This window comes from Ammodytes marinus, assembly GCF_949987685.1.
Source record: "Ammodytes marinus genome assembly, chromosome: 22".
NCBI classification, from domain to species: domain Eukaryota; kingdom Metazoa; phylum Chordata; class Actinopteri; order Uranoscopiformes; family Ammodytidae; genus Ammodytes; species Ammodytes marinus.
In genome coordinates this window covers 8,343,366-8,355,463 of record NC_137226.1, presented here as the reverse complement: position 1 = coordinate 8,355,463, position 12,098 = coordinate 8,343,366, and the positions used below count along the sequence as shown (strand labels likewise).

Sequence of the window (12,098 nt, the reverse complement as noted above, 5' to 3'; positions counted from 1 at the left end):
TTTGACAGGTAAAGGTTACTCAGGCCCCGTCATTGCCCCTCTATACTTGTCCCCGTGACATTTGTCGGCACCTAATACCGCCATGACTCTCCCCGGGGACACATCTATCCATCAATCCCAACCATCATACACTCCTCCCCTCTTCTCGTCCACTCTACTCTTCACTTCTTATTATCTGAGTGATGGATAGAGTGGAGAGGCAGAGCAGGTCCAATCCCCACAAGTCAGTCCCCGCTGACGCATCTTCCATTTTGACTTTTCTGGTCTCTCTCTCTCCCCTCTCACTGGAGGAGTGGATGTAGGCCACGTCCCAATAGTCTTCCTCACACCCCTCCTTTCCTCTCCCCCGGGTAACCACAGACCTGTGTGAGCTGATGGATGAAAGGTGACTTGGTGTAAACCGCTTTTTACCAGCCTCTCATCACTTGTCGCGAGCACTGCCACTGTTGTTTTGAAGTCCACCAAAGCCATGAGTTAGTTCAAATGCAAAAACTAGCGTGTATTTGTTATGTCTGATGATAAAGAAGAGTAACCATTTGTTAACGGCTATAACCACCTACTGTATACATGGCAATAAATAACCCCATACAATATTGTACGATTACTACTGCAGGCGCTTTCCCCAGAAATCCTAACTTAAAGGCACAAGTGTCCATTTATGCTATCATACTGAGCCAGATAATGACACTGAACATTAGATTTGACTGAAACTGATAATTGAAATGTACGAGTCGCTTGCAAGACCTCCAATTTCTACTCGGCACAGTACATTAAAGTACTACACTTCTCTTAGGATTTTTTTCTTCTCTCCCAAAAAGGGACTTTGTAATTTCTTAAATAAGCTGTCTGACCTTGTAACAATTCTGTGACTGTCTGACTTATTTTAACTGGGACATACAGTACATTAAGGCCCCAATGTCATCTCTATCCCTCTTGTTAAGCTGTGAATTTCTCTTGCAAGACCTCCAATTTCTACCCCACCAGTATATATTAGTGCAGTACTTCTTTCCACAGTTTTTTATTTCTCCATAAAATACGTCTCTACAGAGTACCATGCAACTATAAAGGTGCGAACACACTGCACAGCGCGGCGCGGCGGTTGGCCGCGCGAATCGCAGGTTCCGCGCCGCGTGGTCATTTTGGCTCATTTGTGTCCGCCGCCGGCCGCCCCCCGCCGCCCGATGACTCATTGAATGTGCACGCCCAGTTTCTTCCCGCTATTTACATCTCTCTCATCATCGTCGTCATCCTCACTGATTTGTTTTTGTTGGGAGCGTCTCTGAAGTAGGCTATTCTGCCTTCATCATCTCTGCCATCAGCCCTTGTATTGGTCTCACTGCACCTCTCACACATTTCTCCCCGCCACCTGCCACCCAAGCTTCGTAAACACACCCACACATGCACCCACACACACATACACACACAACCCGCCCACACACACACACACACACACACCCACACACGCACATATGTATCGATGGCCGTGCATATAGGCTACACATTCACGCAGGCATATCAACATGTAGAGAAAACCCAAACAGATTTTCAGATGTTTAGGGAAATGTTTGGAAGTGTCAGTTGTCGTATTTAGTTTTTATTGTCTCTGCATATTCACTCATCTGCAGTACATCTTCCCTGGCTTTCTCTCCTTCTCTCTTCTATAATGTGAGTCTATTCCTTGCTCCTTTTACTAAAAGGTGTCTCATTAAACTGCTGTCATACATTTTATCGATGTGTTGGAACTTTCTCTCTCTCTCTCTCTCTCTGTCTTTTCCTTCTTTTTTCCCTTTATCCCTCCTTTCCCGACTGCACCGCCTGCCAGGTTTCACGTGTCTTGTAGCTCAGCAGACTCACCCGAGTGACGTCGGGAGGAGCTCAACGACGGTGATTGGCTATCGCGGGGCGGCCGGCGGCGAAAAGTTCAATATTTTCAACTTCTGCGGCGGCCGCGCCGCCCCATTCGCGCCGCGCCGCGCCGCGCCGCCCCTGGCCGCGCCGCGTGATCCGCTCTCCGCCGGCCGCCGGCCGCCGGTTCGCGCGGCGGCGCTCGAAATACATTGACTTTCTATTGAAACTCGCCGCGCGGCGATGTGCAGTGTGTTCGTACCTTAAGGAACTAGTTTCAAGGTTCAGTTATTTGAAAAACATATTTCTGCATTAATGATGAACAATGTTTTCCCCCCCATAATAATAATAATAATAATAATAATAATAATAATAATAATAATAAATGAACCTTATAGTTGTATGGTACTCTTTAAAAAAATATTTTATAGAGAAGTTAAAAAACTTCAAGAAAAGCTGTCTAATATACTGGTGCGGAGTAGAAATGTTGACGTCTGGCAAGAGAATAATACAGCTTAACAAGGGGTTAAAAGGGACTGAGATGACATCGGGGCTTCTTGCCGTTAATGTACTGTAGGTCCCAAATTAAAATAGTCCCAGAATTGTTACAAGGTCAGACGGCTTCTTTTTAGAAAATCTCCAAATCACTTTTTGGGGAGGTCACTATAGAAGGATTTGTGCCCCAGTTAAAACAAGTCAAGAGATTGGGTCAAAAAAAGTCTCTCTAAAACATTGTCCTCACAAAGCATTACATTCTCATCAGCCACTTTTCTTACAGCAGCACCCAGCTAGGGGCTACGTGCCAGCTTAAGGTGTTTATCATAGTTTCACAAACGGCACTAGTTTTTTTGAAACCACGTAATTCGGTTGACAAATCATCTCCGCTGGCAGCGATGACTGAAACGATGCCATAGGTGTTGCTTTTTGAGGGCGATGATCTTGACATGAGTAATGAGCGAGTCCTGGCAAAGCCCTTTTGCTTTGGCCCTGTGGTTAAAAACCAACTTAATGGATTCGTCTGACACCCAACACACAGTCCCTGACAGTAGCCAAGATCCTCCTTTTTTTTCTTCTCTCTCTCTCTTGCTATGACTGAGCTTGGTCACTGCAGATGTCCTGTCATCCTTGACCAGCGGGTGGCAGTAGATCCCCACCTCTTCTATCAAATCATACTAGTGACTCACACTGTCTGTCTATTTGTCTTCTCTGCTGCCTTCTCACTCGACCCTCATGGCAGCTACTTTGCAAAGACTTTTTTTTGCATTCATTTTTCTAAATGTTCTCCATCTTTTTCCCTCTGTCTCGCTGCTTCTTCTTCTGATATTTGCTGAGCGATTACACTCTCTCTCCGGCTAAATCCATCTTTCCCGTTCCTCCATTTTCTGGCGTGCATTGTGTCTTTCCTCCTTCGCTTCTCTGCTCTCGCCTCTGCCGGCTTGATAATTAGCCAGTATATGCTGAGCCATTTTCCTCCTGCTCCCGCCACAATCTCCCTCTTGCCCTTTATTTACTTGGGGAAGGCCACACAATGACCTTGTTACTGTGTGAATTTGTGTAGGCTGGTGCGTGTGTTCGTGCGTGTGTGCATGTCGCAGTGTGCATGCGTGCTCCCCCTCGCACTTACTCCTTCCCCCTCTGTCTCTTTCTCCCTCCCTCCCTCTCTCCCTCCCTCCCTACGTCTCCCAACGTCTCCGAATCTCTCCCACTCAGCTCAGTGATTAGTATATGATGTATTTTGGCTGCTGTTGTGGGCTGCCTATTTAGCATGTGGGCTGGTTCTAATTTCTGTTCTCTGGTGGCGAATGCAATGGCAGTCTGATTTGTTTTCATGGAATAATGAATCTCCCCAAAGAGCCTCTCACACACACGGATTTGTGTCTGCCATACACACTATTAAAAACGGTTCAGCGCTATCTCCATGTCTCAAAAGGATTTTCTTTGTTGTTTTGTTTTTCTACCACACAGTCGGCCACAAACGCCCACAAGGTCCAAGTCGTGCCCAACACGGCTCAGTCCGACATCTCTCACTTTGAGGGCTTTCCTTTGAGCATATGAAGCACAGTTTGAATGATGAGGAGAGGCCATTAATGCACGTGTGGGAGTCAACATGTGTAGGGGCGATTGATTTCTCAGTCCCCTGCAAGCGTCCTACTTAAAAGGGCTCTGCTTTTGGACGCCTCCTCCATCTCCAGTCACATTATACCCCCAATCTGTCTTCTCACTTGGAAGGGCACAGGCACATAAAAGTCACATGCTAGCACTGGGTCGAGTAAGAAATATTTATTTCACACTCCATTCATTGTGATTCCCTTGAGATCTGTGTACTTTGAGGACTAGGTCAGTAGTTTCCAGATCCCCCACGTACACTTCTGACTGCTTTTCTTAGTGTGCTTTCTTCATCTTGAACCACGCTTTTATACACTAAACTAATGCTGCCATGAACCTCTGTAGCTCTGAATATCATTATTATATTTTTCTGAAATGTACCTGCCTTCAATTTCTGTTGCTTTACCTTTTGGAATGCAGAAATGACATTTAAATGCCAAACATAAATTAGTCTTTTTTTAATTTACTCTTATAACGGTCTCCAGAACAAAGTGCTGCCAGCCAGTTGTTGTGCAGAGGGCTGTGTATGTAATACTCCAAAACACTCACTCTTTAACGGGGTGTTTGTCTTCTTAAAAACACTTTCTCCTTCACTCTGTCTCCCCCATCTCTCTGTCTCTCCCCCTTGGTGCCAATTCCCCCCTGGTTAGCATAATGTCCTCGCTGTGTCCTCCAGACCTTGCCGGGGCCTGCTGGGAAAGACTTAGCCCCGGCTTACTTACTCAGTCGCTCATGGATCACTCCTTCTTACCTCGGTCTCAGTGTGCCTCCCCGCTTGTCGTGACAGCCCACGATCTGCACTGTCACTCTCCTCTCACCTCTGACTAGATCCCTTCCTCTCCGTTTATCCTTTGACTGCTCCTTCCCTTCCCGTCTTTCTTTTAGTCTGTCTGTCTGTCTGTCTGTGCACTCACTCGCTCTCATCAAAAAGCAATGCCAGGCTTTTTGCTCCAATGCTCCTCCATTCTGCAGGGGTGTTATTTTTATCTCCTTAAGGATTTATTTACATGTGTTTTTGTTATTTCTTAAAGGGTTACCTGCCTTCTCTGTGGTGCTTTACGTTGGCCCAACTATTCTTATCTGTCTGTATTTTGTTTGTTAATTCCTCTCTCTCTCTTTTTTTCTGTTCCTCCAGGTGATGCAGGTGGTCAACGCTGATGCCATGGTTGTTAAGCTCAACTCTGGAGAATACAAGACCATCCACCTGTCCAGCATTCGGCCCCCCAGGATCGAGGGAGAGGTACAAACAAACCTGTGTGTGTGTGTGTGTACACAGCTTTGCACAGAGCGAGTGAATGAATGACTGAATGTGTTTATTTGCGGGAGAGCTTGTGGTCTTGCATGGTCAGCCAATTAATTAGAAGCTCCACAGAGACGACTTGTGTCACTGCTGTCTCGGATGTCTTGACAGAGTTAGTTTATTTTCATTGGAAGTCAAACACAAGCTGTTTACATGTCCCTCCACCAACCTCCAGCCCTCCTTCTCTCTCTCTCTCTCTCTCTCTCTCTCTTTAATCTCTCCCCTTTAGAGACACATTAGTCGCGTGTCTCTCCAAATGACCGTGGGAATCCTTTCAACCACTTGGTGGCGCCCCTGCAGTTGGGGCACATGCAAAAAGAGCGAGACACTTGCACACACCCAGTGTTTGCAGCACTGCAGAGAACGGAGTCATATTGATTTTTTTTTTTTTTTTTTTTTTTGTCTTTCCCATCCGCACTTCCCTTTTCCCCAGAATCACTTCAAGTGAAAACACAAAGCTACACATAAACATGCTTACACACACACACACACACACACACACACACACACACACACACACACACACACACACACACACACACACACACACACACACACACACACACACACACACACACACACACACACACACACACACACACACACACACACACACACACACACACACACACACACACACACACACACACACACACACACACACACACACACACACACACACACACACACACACACACACACACACACACACACACACACACACACACACACACACACACACACACACACACACACACACACACACACACACAGTCGCATCATGGGATATGTATATTTATCCACACAATAGGCTTTGTCTGCGAAAATACTGTGTATGCACTATGCAGTGACACAGAAGTATATTGGGCTGCATGTCACTGTTGTACTCTCTCCAATTGGCTCACCCCCAACTCTGAAGGAGTTTATTGGTTGAAATAAAGCCTTTTTCATTATAACATTTGAAACTTGCTGTTTCTTCTAAAAGGTCTCATTTCAAACACCATGTGATTATGTTTGTGAAATGAGTGAATTTTATTTTATTTTGCAGTTTCCCTGACGCTGTCTGAGTCTGTTATTTGCTAAATAACGGGCTCAAAATGTCTGGAAATGTCACTTCATTAATTAAAAAGTTTTAGTGCCACAACAGTAATGATTTATTATATGAGGGGGGAGGGTTCGTCTCTGCCCCTGTTTAACATTTCTGGGACAGTTTGACAACCCTTCCCTTTTTCGTGGACACGCTGTAATATTAATTTGTAAAGCAAGTCACGTCTCACATTTCCCTGCTCCAAAGAGATATGCGACAGAAAGGCTGTCTTGCTTCTGTCAAGGAAACAGTTGTAAAAGTCAGATTTTTCTTTATTGACTCCCTCTCTCTGCTTTTTTAAAATTTTATTTACGCTTTCCAATCTTTTCCTCTTTATTGTAGTCTAGTTTTCTGGCCTCTCCCCCTCTCCCCTGGTGTCGTTAGTGCCTCGCATCATTAAGAGACTGCTTTGTATCTCTCTCTCTCTGCCTCCCTCCTTCCCTCTGTTCTCTCCTTCTCTCCTCTCCTCTCCTGCCATCCCTCCCCCCGGGGTGTGCACAGTGTGGTCGGATTGTTGACCCTCACCGTTCCCCTTCCTGTGTGTTTATTCTCCTCTGTGGTTGTAACAAGCTTGTGGGCAAAACAAAAACCCAACATCTTTCAACTTTGATTCTCTGCCCTTTCTCCTGTTTCTTGAATTCCATTGAACCATTTTCTGGCCTATCCTGTTCTGCTTGTTGAGATTTTTTTTCTTTACTTGATTCTTTACTTTATCACTATTTTACACTTCCGTTTAGACTTGCACAAATGTCAATCACGATTTTTCAAGAATTCATATCACGATTCTCTCATACAATTCTTGTGTTTTTCAACAAAAACATCTGCTGACAGGTAGTCATCCTAAAAACGTAGAATATAGAGCAACAGCTTTAGAATACATCGTATAAATAATTTAAACCTAGCGTCCAGTCTGTCTGGACAACCAACCAATGTATTTAAAGCTTCTTGGTTAAAAACACATGTCTACAGTATCAACATTTTGGGGCTTCAAAGAGGAACACTGGCAACTTACAACATCTATTGAGTTGTTTTCGTGAATGATACATAAAAGCTTGTTTTGTTTTACATTGGGTAGCTTATTGTCGATTAAATAGCAGCAAAGAAGTGAACATTCAGCTTGATTAATGCAAAGTCAAAAAATGAGTGAAATAATCGTCATCATTTCGAAATGAGATCGCATAGATATAAATCAAGATCACAATTGTCTTAAGATTAATTGTGCAACCCTACTTTTTCTCCTTCATATTCCAATTAATTTCTCTTATCTTTCTGTTACTTACAGTCTTTCAGTGCCCGTCTGTCTCTCTGTCTCTCTGCTTTGTCACTGCCTGCACCAGATGCTCCAGCAGTATGAGTTTTGTGCTTCATTACCCAGTCGGATGTTACGGGGAGCCTGGGAGACCGGGCCCAGATGTGAATGTTTGTGTGCGCTGTATTGGTGTTGTATTTGCACAGTGTTGTATTGCTATTTCACGCACTTCATGCACATTTAATTGCTCTTGTGTTGTTGTTCGTTTTTGATTTTTCATGTAAATATTCTAAATATTTATTAAAAAAAATCATCAAGTCTGTTTGTGTACCAGTCACTGGGCGATTGTAGGGAAATTTGTAGCAGCCCAAATAAAGATATTAAGAGAGCTCTCTCTGCAGACTTGTACAAGGAGGATCATGTTCAAATGTACTTGCATAAATGTTGTATGCTAGATTTTGTTACTGGCTGTTAATGTAGCTAAGTGCTTCATTTACATTATTAACAAGTTGAGGAGAAAGGCACGTCTAAGGCTGGGGTGAAAGTATTTACAAAATGATGCAGCTGGATTCATCATTTAAATTCAACGTGAGACCATTTAGTTATGTCATAGACAGTGCTACCTATTGGCAGGATGGGCCCTTTTGTGACTGCTGGAGGTGGTGTGTTACGTGAAAATTCTCCATAACATTTTGTGTTTTGATGAGGATTGTTCATGATGTTGCTGCAGCTTTTGTATGCGAGCTAGTTATTTGTGTCTGAGAGCTAAAGAGCTGCCTTCCTGTCTGTAATGCGGTTGGCTCGGCTTTGAGTGTTGTCGCTATGGCAGCACTGCAGAGTTGTGTGAGGCTTCGTGGAGCCCTTGGACTGTGTAACAGAGAAACGCTGACATTTCTCTGATAATTGAACTAAACGTGTTCTTTATATTCATGCATGGAATTGAGGATGTTATGTCCAGGTTCATTTGCCAGCTGGGTTTGTGCCTTATCACTAAATAAAGCAAGTGAGCTGTTTACTTTAGTCGAGCCTAGGGAACTTTAATTTCATGCCCTGTCTGCTCTCCTTTACAGATGCCGAAACAGTAGTTCACATTATGTTATTGGAAGCCATTTTGGACATTGTAATCTGTTAAATGTTCCTTTCCTTTGCTTTTGCTGGAACTGTTTTGAAAGGAGACCAAATGTTTTGTTTAGCACCTCAAACATATTAAAAGAGTGTGTTAGTACGGGTGAGAAGCACACACGCAGGGAAAGCATGCACAAACTGAAACGGATTTGTTTGAGGTTACTTGTAAGCAGCAGGAGGGGTGATTTATGCCTTTGAGGTCAAGTGAGTGAGAGGTCACAGCAGGTGTCCCTCTGCCAGAGCCTCTTCTCACTCACTCACTCACTCACTCACTCACTCACTCACTCACTCACTCACTCATTCACCATGTTGGCTAACGGTGTTAGAAATGAGCAAGCATCTTGCTTACAGTGCAGCAGACGGACTCAAAGACACAGTCGCAGTACAGCGTACGCGCGCACACACAAACAGACACGCACAGACATGCTTAGTTAGGCTGGTTTAGCCTATGTAAGAGAACACGGTGAAAATTGGCGTGTCTCGTTCTCTGTAGGGATTTTCTGGTGCCACGCGCCATTATTATCGCGTGCTGTCTGGATGTGTCTGTGCACTGTTTGACCGTTCATTCTGCAAGCAAGGCCATTTCTGTTTGTGTGTTGTTGTCTGGGTGTGTGTACTGTTTTTGAGAGGGAGTGGGGGGGGGTATATACAGAGGCCAGATGCAATCTACCAATGCAATGATTAACTGTGACTGTTCCTGCCAAGCCCCCCTCTTCAGCCTCCCATCTCCTCTGGTTCCTTTTAGTCATCTGCCCCCCTCCCCTCCTCCCCCCCACTGACTACACTAATTGTGCTCAGACTGACAGACTGGTGGACCAATGGTGTCTGGCTGCAGCAAAACATGGGACACAAATTCACCTCACTAACTCTCCCTCATTTTCCCTTCTCTTGTTTTGCTTCCACTGCTCCCCAGCATTACTGCTGTGGCATATCTTAAGATGTGAGTTATTTTGAGCTTTGCAGTTGGAGTCAGCTTTTTCTACTCGCTCCCTCTCTTTCTCTATCTCTTTTTTTTGTGGCTCCCTTTTTGTTTTCTCTCTCGTGTGCACAGGACAAGCCCAGCGTAAACACGAGTGGGAAGAAATGTCTCACTCACTCACTCACTCACTCACACACGAACGAGTTGTTTGTGTGCGTGTCTCCACGCATTGTAATGCATAGGTGTGCTTATGTGGTTTAAGTAGGGTTAAGAAGAGTGCTGATGGAGCATATAGAGGAGGTCAACTCGCTGTCCTTTTTATATAAGGCAACAACAATGACTGTGGCTCATCCCCACTCCATACTCCATACAGCCTTGCCTACTCGTCTAACCTCTCCTCAGCCCGTGTGTGTGTGTGTGTGTGTGTGTGTTGACTTTGTAGATGATTTAGTCTCACAATACATCTTTCTCTGTCCTGTCTGCTGCTGCCGCCCATAAAGCATCTGCCTACACTATCTCTCGGCCTCTCTCCCCCCTCGCTCTTTCCTTCTGTCTCCTGCGTATTTTTACTTTCAAATTATTAGGCTTATTTTTATACCGGAGCACTGCGCATTGATTAGCATGTCTGTAAATATGTCAGCTTCCGCACTGGTCTGAAAAGTCTGGCAAAGTACGTGGGCAGAATTTGACAATTCCCCACATCTTCATAACTGAAGTACGTCTGACTGTGAAGACGAGTATGGAAGGCTTGTAACAAAAGGACGACATATTTTACGTTGTTGCACAGCTGCCATTGTTCTACACATTGTTTTGAACTATTGCTGTACAGTAGTAGGGCTTTTGTTTTTAGTGACTGCACATAATAATGAATTCTGTTTCAGATATCGAGGGGCTTAAAAAACAGTGGCAGAATATGGAAATAGGAAATGTGTTGTACTACTGTTATCAACCGAGGTGTATGTTGTACTTGGCTGCATGCTCAAACGCAATGGAAAAAAATTTAAATAAATGGACATCATTGAAATGCATTCAAACAGAATTTTCAAACCATATCAAACAAAAACAAACAAACATGTGGGACCAAAAGACTTACAGATGGTTTGGAAGATGAATGCTGACAAACGAGTAACAAAACCCTTATGAGACAGACACAAATTGGAAGGAGGCTTTTCAAGCTATTTTTTTTTAATATGGTAAGGTAATATTTCTGTTGATGATATCCAGGCACTTCAGAACAATCGGCAAACTGTCATGCTACAAATTGCACTGTTAGAATATTATTTGTTAAGTTTGACACTTCACTCCAACATTTCTGCTCCTTACTCCCTATTTGCATCTGTTTCATTGCTCTTTTCTTAGGCTCCCCTTTTGTTTTGGTCTCAACCCTCCAATCCTTCTACATTCTGTCCCCATCCTCTAAAGGCCAGGACACACCGGCCAGATAATCGCCGTCGTAGTGTCGGTAGGGGGTCGGTACACGAATCTGTTTGGTGTGTGCCGTGACGTCGGCCGACGTAGAGGTAGTCGGGCTTGTTTTGACGGCCGACCGTCTTTCATTTGGAGCAATTTGATTGGTGGAGGGCTAGCGAATCAGTGAAGCCCGGAAGTGAGGCGGGTAGCACAAACGGCTAACAACAGCTAGCCATCGTTTTAATGTGTTTGTTCGTTTCGTTTTGCGAGTACTCACATGCATCAACCCTTGTTGACTGCTCGACACCATGCTCGACACTCTCTGCTAAAAATTGTGCTCTTATGGTCCATAAATATAAATACGTATTTCTATCTATGTTTATGCTCTCACAATTGTCTTACGATTAATTGTGCAACCCTACTTTTTCTGTCCCATCATTTCCGGCTTTCGTATTTTTTCGGGCCACAATACAGATTAGCGCCGCCTGCTGTTGTGGAGACATTACGTCCCGCGCAAGTGCACAGCGTACGGAAAATAAGCAGTCGTCTCGGTGTGTTTTTTGGCTGCGACGGAAAGACTGGAGCTTCCTGAAACGGCGACTCCAGTTTTTGGGTAGTCGGAACGTGTCGGACTGGTGTGTCCTGGCCTTAAAGCTTATATCTGGCCGTGTGTGTGTGCCCGTGCCCTCAGCACTCCCTCCTAGCCTGGCATGACACGCTTTGACCTCCAGATTTTCCGGTTAAGAATGACCTCGTTATTCACTTGTGCACTATTTGCTGGGCGAGGCAGATTAGTAGCCAGTGCCACTATCTTTCCTTACTACCGGATGAATGTTTTTTGGCCCCTTTGCATTATTTGGCTGAAAAACGATTTGGCTCGCTTGCGTTTGTTTTAGTGCAGAGGGAGGAAGTAATACTTAGATAAGATAATGTGGCTGTTACCTTGAAGGATGTAGGTGACAGCGTCAAGAGCACAAAGTACACACCAACTGAAAACATTAAAGAACAGAATTTGTTATCGTACGGACAGTATATAAATGGAGGTTTTATGGTTGAA

The 12,098-nt window shown here is 44.5% G+C and overlaps 1 protein-coding gene across 1 annotated transcript in view; it reads left to right on the top strand.

Moving 5' to 3' along the window:
- The window catches only part of snd1 (staphylococcal nuclease and tudor domain containing 1), a 176,005-nt gene that overhangs the window by 14,105 nt on the left and 149,802 nt on the right, over positions 1-12,098 (top strand). The window contains exon 10 of the mRNA XM_080050907.1: positions 5,087-5,191. Coding sequence (XP_079907033.1) covers positions 5,087-5,191 — 105 coding nt within the window. The remainder of the gene's footprint in view (positions 1-5,086; positions 5,192-12,098) is intronic.